The sequence below is a fragment of the Amyelois transitella genome, chromosome 19 (assembly GCF_032362555.1).
Source record: "Amyelois transitella isolate CPQ chromosome 19, ilAmyTran1.1, whole genome shotgun sequence".
Lineage (NCBI taxonomy): Eukaryota > Metazoa > Arthropoda > Insecta > Lepidoptera > Pyralidae > Amyelois > Amyelois transitella.
In genome coordinates this window covers 2,386,331-2,411,509 of record NC_083522.1, presented here as the reverse complement: position 1 = coordinate 2,411,509, position 25,179 = coordinate 2,386,331, and the positions used below count along the sequence as shown (strand labels likewise).

The 25,179-nt window shown below is 34.7% G+C and overlaps 1 protein-coding gene across 1 annotated transcript; it reads left to right on the top strand.

Annotated features, from left to right (window-relative positions):
* The first annotated feature begins 4,541 nt into the window (after positions 1-4,541).
* Positions 4,542-6,277, top strand: LOC106137252 (forkhead box protein D3-B-like). Its single transcript, XM_013338052.2, has one exon. It carries the CDS (start codon positions 4,575-4,577, stop codon positions 5,469-5,471), a length of 897 nt encoding a protein of 298 aa, XP_013193506.1. The 5' UTR covers positions 4,542-4,574; the 3' UTR covers positions 5,472-6,277.
* The last annotated feature ends 18,902 nt before the right edge of the window (positions 6,278-25,179 follow it).

Genomic DNA, 25,179 nt, shown 5'->3' with positions numbered 1-25,179 from the left:
CAGATGTCGTTAGTAATGCTTTTTTACCGCCATCTATACAACAATGTTAAAATAAATGAGTAATGTACTGTTCAACAGATGGCGCTAATTTCGAATTTAAGTATCAAACATTTTTTAAAAATTTTCATCTACTACTTAAAAAAATTCTCTCTTTTTTTTCTTTCTTATGCCCCAATTTCGGAAAATTGTGGACGGATTTGTTCCTGTATGAAATGTTGGAAAGAGGGTTTTCTGAGATATAACTCTCTCTTCTAAGATATAATCTATAATGACAAAAAAAAAGGTTAAAACGTTTATTAATCGACTTCATAAAGCAGGTCATTCTTTTCCAACTCACTTTTGGCTTCTTTGACATTACATTTGATATGAGTTTGGAATGGGAAAATCAAGACTTATAAGTTCAAAATGACCGTTTGTACGTTCTTGTAAGTAAGTACCTTAATAATATCTTACTTGATGGGGATCAAGCACATTCTAATAAAGATCAGATTAATAAAGAAAGAACTAGCGTGTAAAAACTGACGGTGCAAAAAAAGTTGCCGAGAATCGTGGAAAATTTAGTAAAGTTATACATAAACCTAGTCTATGGTAATTTTTGCTAACCCCTCGGTCAAAATAAAAAAGGCATGGTATCTAATTTAATATAAGATTTGAAAAATGAGTAGATAAGTTACTTACCTATGTTCAAAGTCATTATTATGTTCAATAAATAAATTATTTTGTTGTTGTTAAAATGTTGTTTGAATGATTTTGAATTTAGAAGCTTTTCTTTACAGTAACAGTAGTTTATTTTCATTTTATTTTTTCATGCTGCTACATTCATGCTCAATACTTACATAATTAGCGAAGAAAAACATAGATAGCGTGTGCCAGTTACTTCCCTCAACGTGCAGACTGTAAAAGTCGGTCCAGGGAAAAGCTAATAACTTGATATCCTTCTCTTAGGCGATTGCCTAGCAACGTATTATATTTTGAATCTCAATTCCACCATTATACCGAAGCTGAACGTGGCCTCTCAGTTTTTGAGACTGTTATGGCTCTGTCTACCCCGTAAGGTACGTGAATACTTATATGTATGTATGTATTTATACTAATTATAAACCATGACTTTTTTATGTCATTTTTTGCGTCGTTGTCAAAAGATGAGGGAATCATTATACCATTATGCCACCACGATAATCTACGACATTAATTTTTGGAACCCAAACGTCATGTTGTTTGTGCTGCAAGTAAGTACCTAAGTAAGTTTTTTCAAAATGTGTGTTTGATTTCATCGACTATTTATGAATTTATAAGTGACAATTACCGTCGGCACGAGTGTTGGAGAGTGTACCTAGGTACTACAATATCGGATATAGTAATTTTTGTTATTGGCCCTCAAAATTCGCGAGCTTTTCTCGAGAATTTTTGTTTTAGGTACTAAAGTTATTGTATTACGAAGTTATATTTACCTAATTTATTTCTCGACGATTATATGACAAATCGCCATTACTACTTATATAAAGCAGTTTCTACCGGCGTCTGACCCTATGTCTGTAGGTATGTAAGTACTTATGTATGCTTAGATCTTTGAAACTTATTCAAATAAATGCTTCCCTTGCGAAGCCGGGTAGCATTTATTCAGTAAAAGATTTATATCTACTACCGCTTCCAAAGCGTATATACATACATATAGTCACGTCTATATCCCTTGCGTGGTAGACAGAGCCAATAGTCTTAAAAAGAGTTATTTGGCTTAATGATAGAATTGAGATTCAAATAGTGACAGGTTGCTAGACCATCGACTAAAAGAAGAATCCCAAGTTTTTAAGCCTATCCCTTAGTTGCCTTTTACGACATGTATGGGAAAGAGATGGAGTTGTCCTATTCTTTTTTGGATTGGTGCCGGTTACCACACGGCACATTTAAGTATATATATTTTTTGTTTGAGAATATTATTTATATAGGTACCTATAGTTTTTATGCTGGTCTGGTAGCAAGTGTGCCAGCTATTTTTCATTCCGAGAAGATTGTAAAGGCTGATCAAAGGCAAATGCTAATAAACTAGGGATTCTTCATTTAGGGAATGGGCTTGCCACTTGCCCATCGCTTTAATTATAAGTGCACGTAGTTTAGACTTTCCAAGACTGTTGACTCTGTCTACCCCACAAGGTCTTAATTATAAGTAGGTATGTAAGTAAGTATGTCTACATCTAGCTGCTAACTTAAAAACTTGAATAATCGCTTCTCGCATTCCTGAAGGAATTGCCTGAACGCATTCTTCATTATCATTAAAAACGGTGAAGTTGTTATGATTTTAGTGGTTACATAAAACAAACAGATCAAATCTACGTGTGCTACGAATGACGGCTACGAGGTCGGAGTGCTACGAGTCAACGATTTCTGTAGGCTGCTACGACGAACCTCTACGAGGTCAAAATTCATAGAAATTACAAATGGTTTAGCTGTATGGCTTTAAACAAATATATACCTAAGAAAGAAACTACCTAGATTTTTATTTCCTGTAGATGTAAGCATTTTTACATAAGTTAGTAGGTATTTACATAGGTAGGTACATTTATGGTAGCTAAGTGCTTACCTGTGTGCTTACCGGTTTCGTGTGGTTCCCGGCACCAATAAAAAAAAGAATAGGACCACTCCATCTCGTTCCCATGGATGTCGTAAAAGGCGACTAAGGGATAGGCCTGGGATTCTTCTTCTAGGCGATGGGCTAGCAACCTGTCACTATTTGAATCTCAATTCCATCATAAAGCCAAACAGCTAAATGTGGTCTAACAGTTTTTTTCAAGACTGTTGGCTCTGTCTACCCCGCAAGGGATGTAGACGTGATTATATGTATGTATGTAAGTGCTTACCTATAGGTACAATCTTTAATCCTGCACGATTTACTTGGACTTAATGTGTGTGAAAATTTAAATGGAAAGAAAACTATAAAATACTTAATAAGTAAGTACATAGAGATATATCTACATATATCATAAAAATATAGATAAGTATCTTTTCATATGAAATTCAAATGTAGGATAGGACTATTCGTTACCTGAGTGATCTTTTCCAGTCTATTGAATTTCTGAAATAATTAAACAATTATGGTTGTATAAGCACTTATCTACTAACAAGATAAAAATTAAAAGAAATTACATGTTAAAACTTACTATAAGTATTTACATGACACGAACAAAACAACCAACCTAGCGCCTATTGTACCAAAGAACAAAAATCCACAAAGTTAAAACAAACGCACAAGCCGTCAAAAAACGAGAACGGAAACTGAGAATTTCCCGGCGAAATTCCTTCATTACTGAACAATACCTACATACAAATAACTGCGTCCAATTTAAATAACAGCCTCGCAAAGCTGAAAAACAAGCGCGTAACCAAAGTTGGGAATAAATTAGCAACCCCCCAGCCCCCCCTTACCCAATGTGTACATTGAGCAGAATATTATTTGCCTTGCCAGACAATAATAGGATCTACTGCCCCGCCCTGACATGTTAGCTTTACCAAGCCACGCCCAAACCAAGCACGATCCCCATTGGCCGGAATAATAACCCATCTCACTCTTCCGAGCGTTCTGTCTCCTTCCCGCGTGTAGCTTTTCCCCAACGCCTGAGGGGCAAATGTTTTGGTAGGAAACATATACGAGGTTTTCTTCCCATTGTCAAGGTTTAAATATTTTTTACGTTATTCGAAGAATACCTGACTGAATGGAGTACCTACTAGAATTCGTTTTATGAGATTTTTTCAATAAGAATCCTTTACGGGATTAAGGGATCGGCGCTCACATATTTTCTGTAAACAGTCGCCTTAGTGATCTTTTATTGCTTTTACGTTTTGAAGTATTTGTGAATTGCCTCTTATAATATTCGAGATGTTATTTATAATTCAGAGGATTGGACATAGTAGGTAAGTAATTGATTAGCGTTAGTAGGTACTTTTATGATGACAAAAATGAAAAGCATTTCTTTTTTTTATTATAGGTATATACCAAAACACAAAAACCACATTTTGCAGATTAAGGAATATTTATGAAGTATTTAAGTGTTAAGACCTCTAAAGCTTTTAGGCTATGCTAATGAAAAACCTAGGAATATTAGTTACCTAGATAATTACTATTTATCATTGACTTACAAATTCAGCAAATTTTAAACATCATTTGATTACATATTTAAGTATCCCACTACTATTGAGTACCTACCTACTTACTCACTTGTAATAATATAACAAGTCAACATAACGACATCATACTGAAATAATTATACCTACACTAAAAAGTATGTTTTATTTATGATTTCAAAAGAAAGCCTCAACAAAATTGGATAAAAAAATAAACTCACAAAGTCGAATTGATGAGCACCAAGCAGACTAATAATTATTAGTCGGCGGCCTGAAATTCATGCACAAAGCGCCGACCCGCAGTAATAATAACGACAATTGTTGTGTTTACTGGAACGTAAACGCCGGTGGGGCCACCCCCCGGGGGCGGGGCCGGGGGCAGAGTCTCCGGCCGCCGGGGGCTCCGGTCTCAGTCCGCGCCGCGCCACGCGCCTAAACGCACCTCTGACATGTGAAGCATGGAAGATAGTGATCTTGATCAATACCGCGATATGATCATCGAAGGCGACCTACCCCTGGACTTAAGACCACCGCCGAGGCTCTATCTCCCGCACTACCTCCGGGAAGACCCCACGGAGTACCCCCAGGACGACACATACGTCTCCGTTGATGAGGACACGCCAGAAGCACCCCCGCCGTCCAGCGACTCTGAAAGATACGACGCCTCCAGCCCTATCGACCACAAATCTGCATCGCCAAAGAAACCCAAATCGAAGTCCTCTTCACAACTCATCAAGCCGCCGTACTCCTACATCGCTCTGATCACGATGGCCATCCTACAGTCGCCACACAAGAAGCTAACATTGAGTGGGATTTGCGAGTTCATCATGACCAGGTTTCCGTATTACCGGGAGAAATTCCCAGCGTGGCAGAATTCCATCAGACACAACTTGAGTTTGAACGATTGCTTTATAAAAATTCCAAGAGAACCGGGAAATCCTGGGAAAGGGAACTACTGGACGTTAGATCCTCTGGCAGAGGATATGTTTGACAATGGAAGTTTTCTGAGGCGTCGGAAGCGGTACAAACGGCCAGCTCCCTCGTTGCAGCACGCACATGCCGTCGTGGCCATGTTGGCACGAGAAGCGTACGCTCCTCTCCTGCCTCTACCGTGTTACTTACCTCCAGCCCCTCTACTGACGCTGCCTCGGCCTCCACCGGCTACCTTGAGGCCTGTTCCGCTGCCGCCGAGAATAGCAGAAACTACTGAGCCGCGTGAGAAAAGATCAAGAAATGGTTTTTCTATCGAGTCCATTATTGGCTCGCAAGATTCGTCCGTAACTCCAGAGCCACGACGAAGTGCATTTTCTCCTTTACATCAGGGCACCGGGCCGCCGGACGACTGGGCCAGGTGAATGTATCTAAACGGGTGCGTTTCAAGTCCATCCCCTTACTGAAGCGCCCCGACGGCCGGCGCCGACTCCTCGCCTATAGACTGATCTGTGAGCCAGTGAAAATTGTAATATAATTCCAAAACTGTAACGGGTATTACTTCTTCAATCAAATTTTATAGTGTTAGCATAAAATGACCAAGCCATATGAAGTTACCAGTAATTTTCGTTGCCGAAGAGTAAGTACCAAAAATTTGTTTACAATATAAAACGCATGTTTTGAAGATTGTGTTCAAATATTGTGTCGTTATTTTAGAGTTTAAGTTTTGGGTAAGAATTAAATTACGTCCGTAAAATAAGTGTAAGAGTGTAATATATAATGCGACTGCGTGCCAAAACTTCAATGTTGCTACTTTTTAGTTAAATATGAGAAAAAAATGTCTCCCGTGTATAATTTGGTTTGTAAGTACCTATGTAGATAAAAATAATACAAATTATTTTTATTGAAGACATCTTAATTAAAAAGTAGCTGCATTATTTAATATATCTAGTCATTTATGTACAAAGTAGTGTCAAATACGAGTTTTATGTAAATACTTTCTTCGTTTATTTTATTGTAAGTAGATAAGCAATAATTTAGTTTTTAAATAAAGGCGCGTAGACAAATACATGTAAATTAAAACAATTATTTCAATTAAAACTAAGTTATCCTAAACTGCGCGACTTTTGCACTACTTCAAATCACTAAAATTGTATTTAAACGTTACGATTGTAGTATATTTTTGTGTAATATCTTATTTTTAAGGATAATCATAAAAAAAAAACAATGAAACCAGGTTTAATTTTTTTATTTAAACATCGAAAGATTCCCTTCAAAACTGCTTGTTTGACAACAATCAAAACCGCTGAATGGATTTTAATAAAATGTATGAAAGTATACTTTACATACTTCATTTTGAAACATTTTATCCCCAATATTCGCACTTTCAGTTCCATAAAAAAAATTTCGTAGTAATATAAATAATCCGAGCAAGTCATTGCATTTTTTTCACCCAATTTACAACATGGCATGAAGTAGTTACTTCTACTTATTGTGCAGAAATATACTTAGTTCTTACTTAGGTACCTACCTACGTAGAAAACATTACTAAAATAAAATTCAACCTTTGTTCAAGAAATATACAATTTATTATAAATTACACAATTCTAATGAAAAAAAAAAACTTTTCCATAATAGGTATACCTTAGCAACTCAAAGTAGTAGGTAATAATATTTTTGCATTATTTAAAAAAGTATTATTCCTCGAGTTAATATAACTATTTTTCTCTTGTTTTAAGAACTGATTTACATTCCTACACTTTAGAACAACTTAGTTTTGTTTTCATTTTCAAATATTTCATTTTATTTTAATTTGTAATTTCTTTGACCGCCAAAGTAGAAAAATCACACTGAAAGTTGTCTTATTATATGTTCTGCATTAATAATTTATTTGTTTAATCTTATATTTATCTACATTAAAATTAACACGAAACTAACTTGTATTCATAAAACCTAATTAGCCACACATATGAGTCATTAAAGGCAAAATAAAAATATCAACATGATACAGTCGTAACCGTTAAACTAATTTCATTAAAATTTATAAAACTGCTAGACATAATGACACGGACTTCCTTGGCCTTCCTTATCAGATGAACACGTCAATTTAAGGATAGCGCGAAATTCTTTAGCATCTGGTGGTTAATAATTAAGATAATGAAAGTTAGATAGATAGTATAATTTGTTTGATTTGTATCATACAAACACTAAAAATAATAGTATTATCTTAAACTATTTGTACCTAACATAAAATAAATTATTTGTTGTACTGCAGTAAGGCAAAAAGGCTATCAGAGATTTTTCCGAATGTTATTACAGAACTGCTTCAGTTATACTAAAGCCAAAGTGGATATATCACATACATATAATCTTCTCTTATTATCGGTTGTGCATCTACTTAATATTTTATTTGCATAATCTAATTGAAAATGACCACAAAACTAAGTTATCAGTGTAGGACGAGTGACCTCACGAGTACACGATCTCGGGTGGTCTAAAACTAATAACAGTGGGTCTTTATCGATTAACAAAAATCTTATTTTTAATAATAAACAGTCATGTTTCTTAATAAATATGTAGGTACCTATCACCATTTTCATACTTTCATTCCTCCTTGAAAACTAACAACCCTCTTGGCAAAGAAATTTAGAGTTTTCTTCGGAAAATACTCGTAAAAGTAGGAAGAAAAAATTATCTTGAAATTCGAGTGAGAACGAGAAAAATATGATTTACTAGAGGCCGCCCGCGACTTCGTCCGCATGGAAACCCTATCAATCCCGCGGGAACTCTGGGATAAAAAGTAGCCTATGTGTTATTCTGGGTCTTCAGCTACCTACATACCAAATTTCATGGTAATCGGTTCAGTAGTTTTTGCGTGAAAGAGTAACAAACATCCATACAAACTTTCGCCTTTATAATAGTAGTAGGATATATGATAAGTCGCTCAACAACACTTAAACACATAAGTAATTACTTCGGTATCTGATCAAATCAAATGCAATACATACATAGATACATATAATCACGTCTATATCCCTTGCGGGGTAGACAGAGCCAACAGTCTTGAAAAGAGTGATAGACCACATTCAGCTATTAGGCTTTAAGATAGAATTGAGATTCAAATAGTGACAGGTTGCTAGCCCATCGCCTAAAAGAAGAATCCCAAGTTTATAAGCCTACCCCTTAGTTGCCTTTTACGACATCCGTGGAAGAGAGATGGAGTGGTCCTATTCTTTTTTCTATTGGTGCCGGGAACCACACGGCACTCAAATGCAATACAAAAAAAAATTGTTAATATATCAAACGTCATTTCCTTGCTATTTCTCGTCTCATACTAACATAGTACCTACCTAAGTCTTAATCAGAAGACGCTGAAAACCGGACCCCGAGCTTCGAAACACTTCTGTGGAGGGTGCAACCGAGAACACGCAGAGATGAGAGAGATAGAAAGATAGAGAATAGAATAGAATAGATTTATTTTCAAAATTGGATACAAGGTATCACTTATTGACGTCACATCACTTAAATCTAATTATAACTACTACCGCTTCCAAAGCGCATGTGTAGAAGAAGCGGCGGAACAAACTACACTGCAGCATTTTCATCGGACGTCAATATACAAATATAGATCTCTTAAATCCAAATCATGGACGAATGCACATTGTCTACATTAAAAAACATGAATGAATGTAGAACTAGTAATTTCAATACGAATATTTGTTTAACTGTTTTGTAATTTGTTTTATTTATTTTTATGTGTAATAAAGAGTTTACAAACAAACAAACAAATATTTCGTCAAGAGAGAAAAACGAGAGAGAGAAACGAGAGACAAATAAAGGTTTCTATTTACAAAAATAACAAAACGCATTTGCATAAAAAAAAAATAAAAAAAAATTCTACCGCATACAATAACTTTAAAAACATGATAAGCTCAACGTTGAAACTTGGACAGAGCTTTAAGGATTTCAGCGGCAGCTTCGTGTGAGGTAAGCTCTGTTGTGCAAACTGTGCGACGGACGAAAGCTGCCTTAGGATTACTTATCAGCGTTATCAGCGTCGGACGAGTGACGTCACGGGTTCACAATCTCGGGTGGTCTAAACAGAGGAATATCAATGTGTTTTTATTAAGTAGTTTATTTGGCAAACTTATTTGGAAAATTATTATATAATGAATTGTATTTGGATTCTTTTTTTGGACGATGGATTAGCAACCTGTCACTATTTGAATCTCAATTCTATCATTAATACAAATAGCTGAACGTGGCCATTCAGTCTTGTCAAGACTGTTGGCTCTGTCTGCCCCGCAAGTGATATAGACGTGACCATATGTATGTATGTATGAATGAAATGTAGCCTTCTCCGTTAACATTCGATAGGTGCAGTGGTATCGACGTAAAAGACGCACAAACATACTTACACATTTTCACATTTGTAATACCTATAGGTATGGATGGATATTTGCTTAAAATAATAATACCTACAAAAATATTATTTGAATTTAAATATTACACGTGTAAGGTACGACAAAGACAGAATCTCCTATCAATAGTATAGCAACACTTTTAGATAATATTTATTCGAAGATACTGTCCATATAAAAATACTTAGGTAAACCATGTATGAGGTAAAAGAAATAATATTTATTTATTACGTATTATGTTGGTATAACTAATTCAGTTGTTTTTTCGCCGCGGAAGAATAATATTTTCCTCGAGTTATAGCTATTATATTTTTATTTTCCTTTAGAATGCTTAGATTTTTCCAAAAAAAACCTACATTCAATCCACTTTAAATACATATATAAGAAAAAAAACACATAGTCACGTCTGTATTCCTTGCGGGGTTGACAGAGCCATCAGTGTTGAAAAGACTGAAAGGCCACGTGCATTTGTACGGCTTAATGAAGGTATTGAGATTTTAAAAGTGACAGATTGCTAGCCCATCGCTTACAAGAGGAATTCAAAGTTTATAAGCCTATCCTTTAATTTCCTTTTACGAAATCCATGGAATATATATGGAGTGGTTCTATTCTTAATTAACAACGAATTTGATTATATTTCATTATTTTCAGAAATTCAGTCAACTTATTCTTAGGTAACCTATTTCTATTTGGAAATAGTCGGAGACTTAATATCCTTAATAATTCAATGACAAAAAAATTCATACATAAACAAGAATAAAATGCAAAAAATACACATCATTCTTTGATCAATTTGATAAAAGTATAAATTGGAATGCTATTAAAAGAAGAACAAACACCTTCCAAGTGTCACAAACAGTTACTTATCTGAGTAAATGTTATTTCCCAATAAAAAGTAAACGAGAATGTGAACAAAGACATAAGTAAACTATGTTTCGTAAATGATAAACACTCTAAATGGAGCTTAAACTACGAAAATAAATGTTTGGAAGAGCAAACTTACTGAGTATAGCATAGCGCACCTTTATGAGTACATGTGAGACGAAAAGTGTTATATTGTTTTTTGGTTTGTGTGTTCGTTAATTCTTTATTGCACATAATAAAATATAACTAAATCTAAAACAGTCATTGGATTAAGAAGACTATGTACTATAATGTCGGACTTGTCTCAATTGAGATTTCTTGAAGTCAATCTAATTGTTATTATAAATTACTCTAAACTTTTAAATTATGCAATAAAAGATTGTGTAAAATATTTATTAAATAACGAATGAACTTACAAGAATTAGCTTTGAAAACCATGAAAAAAAAAGATAAATATTATAAATGTGTCACTTTTCAACAAGACTGTACTCTCCACAATGGGAGTAATTTATGTTAAGCAAACACCTTTTCGTTTGAAACCACTGTATCACGTTGATTTTGATAATAGACATGTCATATTGTGATGCAATAGAAAGTGAGTATGAAAAAATGTATGTTTTTATTTTTTTGATTGATCATTCTAGGATTCATAATTTAAATATACTATCATGCTCATTTCGCTGTAACGTTTCGTTTTTCACAGTAAATAAAACATGTAAGTAAGATTAACAGTGATTTACTCGTACTTACACAATACGTACCTATGTGTTTTTTTCATTACTATAATATTATACAGTCATAGGTTAGAAAGATCAAAGATCTAACTTATGTAATATGATTTTATATTTATTTTTTATATTTATTATTCTTACAAGACCTTACGAGCTCGCATGAAGTGATGTGGACGCGACTAAAGGTCAATGCAGGGTTCGAGGCGAGTGGAAAGTCGTAGTCTCTGCCTACCCCTTCGGGGCTTCGGGTGTTCTATGTATGTTTTTTCTTCCTTAGTTGCTTTATGCGCCATCAACGATACTACTATACTGCTCCTAGAAATTGTGCGTACGCACTGAAGCGTTATAACATCAAGGCAGTGGTCAAAACTCGAAGATCGTGTTTGTTAGGTACCTCTTCATAAGTTATCTACTGGACCAATCTTCTTAGAATTTTACGTATAATTAAGAGTCTAGAGAAGTGCATATTATACCTTTCCTTCCGGCAAAAACTATAGTTTCCGTGGAATTTTCGAAAATCTATGTTCTTTTGTAGGTGGCGCCTAATTCGCGCGGACGAAGCTGCGGGAAGAAGCAATATCACTACATAGTATAAAACAAAGTCGCTATTTTAGTCTGTTTGTCTGTATGCTTAAATCTTTAAAATTACGCAACGGATTTTGATGCGGTTTCTTGTAACAGGTAGAGTGATTCAAGAGGAAGGTTTTTATGTATAATAACATTTATAATTTTGCACCCGTGCGAAGCCGGGGCGGGTCGCTAGTAGTACATAAATAAATCTATAACACCACTAAAGGACATAAAAATATGAAGCAAGAGAGAGTGTTGCGTCGTCCATTGTTGACATGACGTTAGTTTTTTTAATTGCCCTGTTGTCAGTTGATGAATGCAGATAACAGGTTGTTCCACTTCGTTTTGTAGTTTTAACCTCCAAAAGATATGCCACGTTTGAACTAGTTTTTGGCTTACCTGAGATATTCTTGATATGTGAAAGCAGAATATTATTTTTAACGTTATAGTAGATTTTTTTTTAATTTTCAATTCTTTTTCGCATCTTAAATACTTTTGTGTGTTTTACGAGTTACGAGGACCTATTAATGTTTAATTTATATTAATAAAAATAAACTAACAGATTCAATTTTACGTTTTCTGTTTTGGCCAGTTCTGTTTCAAAGATATAGACAGACAGACCACAGTTCTAAAACTATATTATTTTTATTTTACATCGAAATTTTAACTATGAAATAGACCACAATTTTTTTACTGAAATCATTGCCTATCTACAGGTAATTATTATATGTTTAGAATAATTATATTATATAAGTAAGTAAGTACCTTTTGAAGAAATGCTTTGCACATAATATGTAACCTTGCAACTGGCATAAAATTAACCTAAAATAGTAACAATTGTAACATGATCACAATTACAAAACATTGTAATTATAACAATAAAATCAATAAACAATTCGCTATGTACACAAACTTATCATAATGAGATTTGCTTTATGTGATTCCGCAGTCATTCTTGAAACATTGTAGTTATATGTTATTGTATAATATTATCTTAGCAAAAGGTTTATATTATACAAATATTATATAAGTAAACTGTGGAGAAATTGTGTATAAAGTTAGTTTTACGATTACATCTTATTGTTTCGTTAAATAACGAAACTTAGAGTGATTTTTTGTAGAGTGCGCTTACCATTAAAACTTAGGTTTTGTTCAGTCACTTTTAATGCCACTAAAACCATTTTGTAAAAAACTAGCCCAGTCTCGATGGAGCTGCTTTTTTATCTTTAAAAAGTATTGAAATCTAGACAAGGTCCTGCCAAGTCTAAGGTTCCTTACTGCGATTTCTTTAGGTACGTGTTATAAGACTGGCCGTGGAACTACCTTTACACAAGTTAACGACCAAGTCACACAACATCCTTCTAATATTATGAACGCAAAACCACGCGAGTATGTATGTATGGATGTTTGTTACTCTTTCACGCAAATACTACTGGTGCGATTACGATGAAATTTGGTATGTAGGTAGCTGAAGACATAGGCTACTTTTTGTTTTTCAACCCGCGGGGTTGATTGATTGATTGATATGATAGGGTTTCCATGCGGACGAAGTCGCGAGCGGCATTTAGTTAACAATATTAATATGAAAATCGCAGTAAAATACTATTTTCTCTGTCGGTATATATGCGCTAATGTTATGAATGTAGATGAAGCGAAAGAAATATGCAATAATCGCAAAAGAACGGAAAAATGGCAAGTGGAAATATGTAGTCTCTGCCTACCCCTCCGGGAAAGAATCTTAATTTTATGAATAAGTATTTTTAATCTATACCAATAACGACGTATTAATATCTAATAACAATCATTGTTATAAAATTCAGTTATTAATTTCGTTGTAAGTTAATAATATAAATATCTTATATATTTTTTTGCGTTTACAAATAGAAAATCGCGCACTTTATTAAAAATACCTATGCTATCTTTTACATTGTTATGTTATTATTATTAACTGTTATTAAGGAAAATTTTACAGCTCTCTTACGTCACATTTACGTATAAATATTTAGAAGGTATTATTGGTTAATGTGTATCGTTAACAATTTATATATAGCATAGAAAAATAGTACTTAACATATTTTTTTGTCATCACGTAATAAGAAAATTATTTATTTGTATCTTCATTACGCTTAAAAATGTTCTTAGTCATAGTCAGAAAAATAGTAAGTCAGTCCACGTTAAGGTTTTGTGGTTGAAATAGAAATAGTTTAATTTTGAAAATGGTATACCTACAATGTCGCTTGTTAACGTCAATATAATTTAAGTATAATCTTTGATACGAGTATTAACAACCGTTTCCAAAGCGCAGGTGTAGAAGAAGCTGTGGAAAAAACTACACTGCAGCATTTTCACCGGACGTCAATTAATAAATTACTTGCTTTTACCTCGTCCGTCCTCGGGATTTTTAGGCACTACCCATATCAAAATGTATCAAATCCTATTTTTTAACACTTTTCAACACTTATGTATGTCTACAAACTTAACCTTAAAATTAACACATAGAAAGCATTGAAAATTAACAAAATAATTTGGACTCATTTGAATTTTTCTTAGATATCACCTAATACTTACATACAGTCACGTCTACATCCGTTGAGGGGTAGACAGAGCCAATAGTCCTAGATAGACTGAAAGGCCACGTTCAGCAGCTGTACGGCTTGAGATTCAACAAGTTAGTTTATTTCATTTTATTAGTCATAATATGCGACTGTTTGTTATTAGTCGCATTTTACGACATCCAAGGGAAAGATAGGTATGGTGAGGTCCTATTCATAAATACCTAAACCTTTATATACCTTAATAATTTTTACAGCAAAATCAGTACAATGACGTGTTGGTTCCCGCCAAAAAGTCCATGAAAACGGTAAATTTTTTTTTTCATTCTAATACTCAATGACATTGTGATCATTCATAAAATCGATACCTTACAATACAATGCGCCGTTCGCGGGTATGAATGTGGGACACTCGAAGTATTGCAACCACTTCATTGAATAAGACCAATCCAACCAAATGTCCGATTTCTGTTTACACTTCCGATGTATTATTATATATGACGTAATTTAATGTACGTATTCCCGTTGTGAGTGATTTGTAATTGTAACTTTCTACCAAATGTCTGTTTATTGACAGAAATTTGTAACGCGCATTAAATTTACAAAATCTCCAAATTGCTGTATTAATTCACAACTCTTCACAAGGAATTATATGCACAATTGGTCTGACCACAATACCTTTGCTAACAAAGAGTCACATTGGTAGACTTGAGAAGTAGATTATGAACTTTCCAGACAAGACACTATGTCTAATTTACCTTTGACGAGACTTCGAAAACTTGTAACTGTGGAATTGTTTTGTTAAGATATTAATTAAATGGTTGGTTTCTGTGGTGTTAAAAAGACAATGTATCATCTCATCTCATCTCTTGTCTTTTATACCTAACTGTCTTCGTCCTGGCTGTCACGATGTTTTTTTTTCTCTTCTATAGGTTAGGCAGCCTGGAAGCAGTTGGATTTGCTATAAGGCCGATATTTGTACCTTTTTTTATTTGAACTTACCTTCATAAGTTTACACGTAGGTAATAAGATTTAAGGATGGTTAACGACCGGGCGATCTCCGTATTTTATTTTGGGCACAGAAAATATACCAGTAGATGCTAATTCTTAATGAGAATTAAGTTTGTAAAAAGAAGCTGAATATTAACATGACATATTTAGCAGACTTCGGGTTGAGAATGAAGCTAAATATACATCTCGATAATGTTTTCAGCAAATTTTAGTTTTATTTTTAAAACTACATTATAAACAGATCTTGCAACAGCAATACCAAATACACATTTAAGAATTAACAGAAGCCCAGCGATTTTATTTACCGCAGCGAGGAAATACCAGCCCCACAAATATAAGGTTGCCACATTGATCGTTTCACCGTCGTTTGGAAGAATTCTTTACTGCGGGCGCAGGAGCGGCTGTGACGTGGAACATCAAGACTTCAAGTCAACACTCAACACGCGTGCTCCAGAGCGAGTGAGACGCAGATAGTAGAGCAGATATGGCAACGCCGTGGTGTGAACAAGACGGAATTATGCGTTAAAGGTGTGAAAATAGCATCATTGTAAATCCAAAAAGGTGTGAGCGAGAGAACGAACACAGCCGCGCAAATTTATTAAACACAATCTAGAAGTTCTACAAAACAGCTAGCCAAGCCACAGCCTCTAAGAGACATCCTAACATCAGAACCTCACCTCACTTCTACATTTCTATATTCCATTGAAAAATCGCACACAAACCGCCCGCTGAGAGGCCCCCATGATTTTACCATATCAATTATGTAACTGCAGCGCAACATATCTTGTACGCTTGCACTCAAGTGTACACTTGAACACATGGGGCCGATTTGATTCTTATTGAGTTTGTTGAAGATGTTTTTGCCGGGTGGTGTATGATTCAATAAAATGTTTTATTCTTTTGTCGTGAATTGTAATTTGATGTGTCAATGGTAAGTAGTTGGAATACGGCTGTCATGTAAGTCCGCCCTTCGGTTTCGTTATTTGTACGTGACAATATTTCTATTTGTAAATTATCGTCTGGGAATGCTGCAGTGTAGTTTGTTTCGACGCTTCTCCCATCGGTTATAATAAGATGTGTAAGAAAGACGTTATCAAATGACACCTTGTATAATAATTCGAAAACAATGTTTTGCTATTTCATACCATGAAGGTTTTTTCACTTGGCTGAATTTCAAGTTACTTACTTAAAACGCTACTTAAGTTTGACGTCACACCTAAGTTGTTGTTGTTCGCGTCATATAAACCTTATTTGTGTGGCAGCTTCGTTAATTATTGCGTTTATGGTTATGACGATGTCTTAATAAAAGTTGCTCCATATGTTTTTTATTCACACTTGAATTTTCATAATGGATATTTCCATCGTGTTTTGGAAGAATATAAAGCATTGATGCATTAAAATTTATACGTGCGTGTATTTTAAGACCTTGCCATCATCCCTATTTATTGTGACCTAATAATGAAACAAATTTATTACACTTATCTTCATTTCTATGAGTCAGTTTTTCACTCCGACCTCCGCAACCTTCACAGACGAACTAAATTCACATCGGATCAAGATGAATCAAAATTACCTATGTTTACATGTAAACTTTTTGCAAATGATCGTTCCAAATTCCGGTCCAATACCTATCTATAATGAACATAAAGACGTGATATAAACAGGTCGAATAGAATCAGGGAGTGATCAAATTGTTTTCCGAATACGAAGGGTTGTTTATTAGATTCGAGGGCTGGACGAGGGTCGGCCCTTTACATAATATACGTCTCTAGAATGAGCGGGAATAATTTGCAAGAATTTCACCATTTTTTTGTTTGTTTTTTTTTGCATTTGTATGAGAGGTAAATGAAGAAATAAGTACTTCGAATTCAAATTCAAATTCAAAATTCATTTATTTCCTCTTTACAAAGATCAAACTTAAGCTTACTTAACTACTTATAGCTAAATGGTTTTAAAGTTAACGAATGAGAGAAATGAGTGGTTAATTATTCATTTAAAACTTTATTGAGCCTAAACTACATGAGATGAACTGACTTAAGCATTCTCTATGACAATTGGATTAGAAACTATGAGTCAATTTAAGACTGAAAAGAAAACAATTACTTAACTAAGATTTTTTTTAAATAAATTTAAGTTGAACGTGACCTTTCAGTCTTTTCAAGACTGTAGGTTTGTGTCTATACCCGCAAGGGATATAGATGTATGTATTTTTTTAAATAATCAAGCAATAAAATTTGTTATTATAAGAGCCTCCTGGCGTTAGTGCTAGTTACATCTTCACCTCTCCAGAAAGGAACTCTTAATGCGCCTTACACCATGATTTAGGTTTGGATTTTTACAGGAATCTTCTCTAGATAGACGGTAGTCGCTTCCATTTCAATCTATATTAACTTGGCAAAATAAACCCGTGAATAATTTTTACAAAGGTTTTTACATACATACGTATAGTTACATCTGTATTCCTTTCCGGGTAGACAGAGCCAACAGTCTTGAAAATACTGAAAGACCACGTTCTTCTGTATGACTTTATGATGGAATTGAGATTCAAATAAGTAGTGACAGGTTGGTCGAAGGAATCCCAAGTTTACAAGCTTTTCCCATAGTCGCCTTTTACTACATCCATGGGAAAGACATAGAGTGGTTCTATTCTAAATATAATATACTTTCTTCAAAGATTTTTGACATTAAAATTGATTCAATGTTACCTTAAGCTGCTAATACCTCACAATACAAAACAAATTAATTTAATTCACGTGTAAATATTACGATTGATTATTCAAAACATTCGTAAGATACTTCACAATAGAAATTAAGAGTCCAAGTGACAATCCAGACGAATTAAACGCATCTCACTTACCCTTTGTTAAGGGATGGAGTGTCTCGATATAGACACTTTTATTTCTATCGCAGTAAAGTTCAAATTCGTAATATTTTTTACACAATAAGAGCACGTTTGATCGTCGCATTATCTCGTATGCACATTGAAACGTTGACAAAACGCTTGCGAAAGACTTTGTGATTTTGTGCTCTGCAATAAGGTAGGTTTTTGTTGTGTTTTTGAGATAATGTCTCCATAGGGGTCGAATGTGGCCCCTGTTCGCGACGCCCCGTGAAGTAAGCTGTGATGTTTCCTACTGTCTGTTGCAGGAATAATGCGAAATTTGTCATTTTGAACCAAATCTATTTCATTCCTAAAATATATAACGACAAGTTATAATATAATATGGGAGTAGTAAAACCACATGTAAATGTTTTAGAAGTCTTATTTTTTTTTACAATCACAATGTATTTTTTTAATATTAATTACACTTGTGCTTCATTTGAGTCCATAATTGAAAGAGAAGTGCAAATACAAAAGAAAATGGAACGAGTGTCTTTGAAAAAGTTATTATAAAATGTTTTTATTAAAAATCTATTCTTTTTATTTGAGACAAAAAGCTGCTGCGGCAGAATGCGGCATTTGATGAAGCTAATAGCTGTGATTTTGTTTGATCGCTTAAATTTATACAAAAATATCCATTGAGTTTAATTAATTATGTGTTATAAATAATTAAACCTTTTATAATTAAAATACCATTGTGGTCTTTCTTTTAGTCAGTCTATAATAACAGTTTTCCAAGTAAATATACATATTACCTAAACATCAAAAACTAAACCAAGCCAGTAAATTTCCGATAACACCGCAACACGAGTTGCACCGTAGCACAGATTAGCGCCCATGAATAGGAGTAATGAAATAAATATTTTGCCGGTGGGGCAAATTCAATAACGCCCGGCTGCCCAAACCCCCAATTTGGCCAGCCATATCATAAAACACCCGGATTGTTTGCGGTTAAGCACCGTGCAAATTGTCTGTCGTGAGATTGGGTGGAATCATTCCTATTTCATGTGTCGGATCATACTACCGTTTTTTGTCAGTGATGGTTACGCGTGAGTGTGGTTTCATTCAGCCAGGTTTTTTTTGTGTTCGGCTTCAATGGTCGCGAAATTGAAAATGTTATGATACGTATTTCGTTTCGTGCTTTAGAACTTTCGATTTTCTTACCAAAGATGTGTCAGTTTTATAAGAAAACTTTTGAAGTTCTGTCCTCATCTTCGAGAATGCACTCGTAAATGCGACGACATCACTAATGTCTATCTAAGAAATATTTCCGCTACAGTAAATGTCTTCTATTGTTTGTTATGAGTATATTTTTAACATTTAATAATACTTATGTTGACTTTTGCCAATCAAAATTGAGCGTCTGTGGTCGAACGGTTAAAGAGTAGGGATTAAACTTAAAAAGTGTGATTTATAGGTTCAAATCCAATGACATTTTTCTGATTCAGTATATTGTTTAATTGTTTATCGATACAATGAATACAGACATCGTGAGGTATCTTAAATTTTTGGAACCATGATCCAATAATTGTTAGGTTGCAAAGGTTGTGCGAAGGTAAAAAGAGATATCATTTCTTATAAAAATCTTCATTACGAAATCTTAAAACGTTGTCATAGGTTTGTAACTATAAATTTTGTTATAGAATATCCAAGTTGCTTTAGAACCTAGATTAGTTTTTCAATATGTTCCTTCATTTCAATAGCGACATCATTTTTTTTACAGAAGAAGCTATTGACTTTGCAAACTAAAACTACAAATAAGATTGAAATAAAACCGGGGTGCGTTGATTGTCATTTAAGGGCTGAATTTAATATTGGGGGTGATTAAAGGGTGCACAATACGCGTATAATGTGAGCTATTAGAACTGCCCTTCTGGATTAGTGGCGCGGTGTAGTTGAGAGGAATAGTGGTTCGATTCCGAATGAAATGTTGTTATTTTAATTAAATTTGTTTTTTTTTTTTTAATTTTGTGACAATCATCTTTCTTCTTTAATTTAGTTAAAAAATTAATTATTGTGATTGTAATTTAGGCATGAAAACAGTAGGTAATACAGGTTAAAGTTATGACTTTCAAGGAATACATTTCCAACTGTGAAATTTATTGATTTAAGCAAGTATAATTAACATACATATAATCACGCCTATATCCCTTGCGGGGTAGACAGAGCCAACAGCCTTGAAAAGACTGATAGGCCACATTGAGCTATTTGGCTTAATGTTCGAATTGAGATTCAAATAGTGACAGGTTGCTAGCCCATCGCCTAAAAGATAAATCCCAAGTTTATAAGCCTATCCCTTAATCGCCTTTTACAACATCCATGGGAACGAGATGGATTGGTCCTACTTATTCTTTTTTTTATTGGTGCCGGGAACCACACGATAATTAACTTTGTGAGGTATTTTTAGTAAAAGCATTGTTATCAGTCAACTATAACAAAATGTCAAATAGATATGAAATCGGACACAGAGGCACATAAATACCGACGAAAATGCTGCAGAGTAGTTTGTTCCGCCGCTTCTTCTACACATGCGCTTTGGAAGCGGTAGTAGTTATAATTAGATTTAAGTGATGCGACGTCAATAAGTGATACCTTGTATCCAATTTTGAAAATAAATCTATTCTATTCTATTCTATTCTACTGATTAATGCAAGTATGCTGGATCTTATACATATGTAAGACAAAATGACATTTAGTCTGACCCTCTTTGAAGCGCTCCCGCGAACGTACTGGTTCCTAGGTACTGAAAATGATATTGCAGATGGCTGCCTCGTTATGTTACGAAATTGTAAAGAAAAACTCTACTTTGTGTATTTTTTTGTTTGTTTTATAATATTTTGTAAGTATTTAAGAAAGGCACTCTTGCACTCCTCCCATGATTCAACTCTTATAAACGGAAGGTTGGTAAAGCCATGGGTGGTGGTGTAGTATACATAAATTAATACATACATATAATCACGTCAATGTCCCTTGTGGGGTAGACAGAGTCAACAGTCTTGAAGAAAATGATGGGTCACGTTCAGCTGGCTGGTTGTTTAATGGGTGTATTAGCTGGACGTCGATTTCGCACGACGTCGATTTTATCGAGACCTACGCTTTTATTCGCATAAAATCGATCCAACAGTTATTACCTGGCTTTTCTTCGCATTACATCGATTCATCCAATAAAATTTTAAAACTTTATAAATTAAAAGAATCTACAATGTTTTTGCAGTACAATCGAGCGAAAAAAGAATATATGTAGGTAGGTAATAAGGAAGTATACAGAGATCGTGGCAAGTGGAAAGAGGTAGCCTCTGCCTACCCCTCCGGCAAAGAGGCGTGATTTTTATGTATGTAGGTAATAATGATTTTGTTGTATTCTTTTAAATGTGTAGGTTCCTGCACCTTCCATGTAAGTATTTATGCAAACTTAAATATTAAATAGTACAAACAGCTCTAACAGCACACGACGTTGAACACACGAGAGAACTGCGCTTGGTTTAGAAATTTCCTGTCGTCCTATTGGAGGATGACAGTCGTACGACTAAATGTCGAACCAATGATAATAGGAGATAACGGTGATAAAAAAATCACATTTTTTAAATGTTCTACCTAGCTTTGATTATGTTAGTCGTGTTCCTATTGATACTTATATTTTTTTTAAAGGTTTAAGGAGTAAAATTTTAGTCCTATAACTTTATAAAAATCTATGCGTCTGGGATTTTCAAGCAAACGGCTTCTAAACTAAATCTTTCCAATGTCTCTGGATAATTAAACAAAGGTCGCTATAATCTGTTTATTTAACGTTATATTACCTGTTGATTGAAATATAAAAATTTAAATAAAAATGTTGTGTTTGACTGTACCTTTCTTATGTTGGAAAGTTGTAAAACAATAGAATCGACTTTATGAGAATACAATCATAAGCGGATCGACGTCACGAGAATGCAAACACGGATGGATCGACGTTTTGCGAAATCGCCGTCCAGCGAATACACCGTTTAATGATAGAATTGGGATTCAAATAATGACAGGTTATAAGCCCATATCGATGAAGAATCCCAAGTTTAAAAGCCATCGCCCATGAAGAATCCCAAGTTTAAAAGCCATTTCCTTAATCACCTTTTACGACAGCCATGGGAAAGAGATGGAGTCACCCACATATTGGCTCTGTCTACCTCGTAAGGGTTAAACTACGTGACTATAAGTATGTTAGAGTACTTACATTATCAGTGCAAAAATGATAAAAATCAATGGTTTGTTATTTTTTTAACATAAGTCTAGAGTACATTATAGAAGTCAGCGCCGCTGAAAATTTATAAGTATTCAAATACCTACAAACAAAAAAAAATGCCAAGTGTTCGGTCGGCGCTTCCCTGAGAGCGGCCAACTGCCGCGTAAGCCGAACTCCACACAGGGGCGCCGCCCTCTTTGAATCTTTTATAACCTAAAAGCGCATTGCAGTACTCCACCCAGATAAATAAATAGGTAAACAGTTTGGGATTTTGATGGGTTTTTTTTTCGGTAAAGAAAGGTATTCCTTGCCATTTTAGAATAGGACCACTTCATTATTTTTCCATAGATGTCGTAAAACTCCGGTATAGAAAAGGTGCCAAGTGATTCCTGCCATTTTAGAATAGGACCACTGGCATTTCATTTCTATGGTCGTAAAAGACGGCTAAGGGTAAGGCTAAAAAACTTGCATGGAACTTAACCCCTAATGGATTATTAGTTACACAAATAGTTGCTTCAATGTTATTTCAGGTGATAAGAAAGTTATGAGAATATTTGTACTTCCTATAGAAATTGGATTAATGTTATACAATCGGATTTCTATGATGCGTGGTTATAGTTATCTGTAATTGAAAATCTTTTTGCCATCTATACTAATATTATAAAGCTGAAGAGTTTGTTTTGTTTGTTTGTTTGTTTAAACGCGCTAATATCAGAAACTACTGAACCGATTTGAATAATTCTTTCACTGTTAGATAGTCTATTTATCGAGGAAGGCTATAGGCTACATTTTATCCCGGATTTCCTACGGGAAACGTCAACAATACAGGTGAAAGTTGAATGAGTCGGCCATCTGCGAGCTTTCCACGCGTACGCTGCGCAAACCAACAAAGATATAGTAAAACAATGTACTAAAGATGTGAAGTACTCATTTTTTGCCACAAAAAAGTCCGCGAGAGCATATATCTATCTCTTAATGTTTACCTACAATAACCACTTTTATGTTCATTTTTTAAGATTATTTTTTCATTATAAATATAAGTTATTTTAAAACCAATTTTCTTTAATCCTTATCCAAATAAATATGTTTATTACTTTCGGCTTTTCATGTAGACTAAAATTGCCATTTACAGTATATAAATCAGACGAATAGGTTTTGAGATATAGTCGTTATAAGCAATTTGCAGCGAAACATTTAATACGGCGAACCAGCGTTCTTTCTAATACGAGTGACCGCCTGTCAAAAATCGGACCAGTAGTTTTGGAGATATATGCTAACATTGGTTTGCACAAACAAACACACAAACGCACAACCTCTCACCCTAAACTCATATATACGGTCTCCGTTCGGTCGCGGGTAATGATGTGGGCCAAGTCGTCGCCAAGTCGCATAACAATTAGCAGCTATAATTGATAAAGCCGAGGAGGATGTTTGCAAAAATAAATATGATGCCCAAAATAACTATTCCACGCGGACGAAGTCGCGGGCACAGCTAGTATTCAGATAATTGGATAACAGTTAATGATTTGTATTACAGTAAAATACAGTAAGTACTTTGGCGACAGCACTTATGTCACACACCAACTGTCAATCGAATAAAACGACGCGCTCAGCTACTAGCAGCGAAGATTCTAAATCGCGCAAACAAAGATTTCACGGATTGAAGCATAAATACAACCTAAGACTCAACATAGTCGGAGTCGCGGCTCCCCAGGCATCACACCTAGCCTGGCGGAAGATCTTCCCTTTGTCGGCGGACGAGCCCGAAACATCGCTCCCGCTACATTTTATTTAAGTATAACAAAATTTATACATGTGTGTATATGCAATAACAGGGACTCCGCGAAATCCGAGTACAGTCGGCGACATGATCCCTCTGGAGTATTGTGTCCACACAATATACGCGCAAATAAACCGGATATCCGGATACAAAGCAACGTATACTGCGCTCCGTAAGAGTTGGTACTTGAAGTTATAACTACAAGTAATAAAATTAATAGACTCATTTTATATATAGGCTTTAGGTAAAGAACTGTTGTCAATAACAACGATCAAGAAAATTGCTGCTTGACGCCCATCTATTAATTAAAATAGCATACATACAGTACATTATTATTAGGTTCCTACCTACTTGCTTTAAATATAAAATTGAGTTGGTTTGTATTAAGTTATTTGTTTCTTGTAGGTAGTCAGACGTCTTGACATTTGATTTAGTTTTTTATCTGAATATGGTTACAAATTGTATTTTTTATCGTAAAAATATTTTTTTTTCTTTCAATAATACTTTTATGTCTATGCCTTTAAGGTTCTGAGAAGGGTCCCCTTGAAATGTCGTCCATTTCAATGATCAAAACGAGTAGGTCCGACTACAGTGTATGAAAATAGTTCCTTTCAGGCTGATGCCACATTTTCACCGTCACAAGTGGGACACAAGTGAGATAAGCCGCGGTGGGCTCACGTGTGAATGAGGCCTTATGCTGTCGACTGTCTGTTCTGTCATGGTATTGTTAGCATCATAGATGATTGCACATTTTGTAACTAAGCAAAAATTCTCACTAGTTTAATTTAGATCCACAAAATTAATTCTTCTAGGATTATAACATTAACGGTTGCTTCCTAATTAATCGTTGGAAAAGGAGCCGGGGTCTGCCTTTTTCTTTGTCATTACCTTTCTATGTGGGGTCGGCACAGTATGATAGTTTTTAGGGTTCTGTACGTCTGAATACAAAAACGGAATCCTTATAGAATCACTCGTGTGTCTGTCCGTCCGTCGCTTACTGTCAATTATCTCCGAATCTATTTTTCAATTACTTCTGTCAACTGCCATCTCACTAGTTACTTACTCCCTTTCTCCTCACATTATCCTTTACGCCGTCCATCCATCTCTT

Excerpts from the sequence above, each read along its gene's own strand:
- LOC106137252 (XM_013338052.2), top strand. The coding sequence starts at position 4,575 with ATGGAAGATAGTGATCTTGATCAATACCGCGATATGATCATCGAAGGC.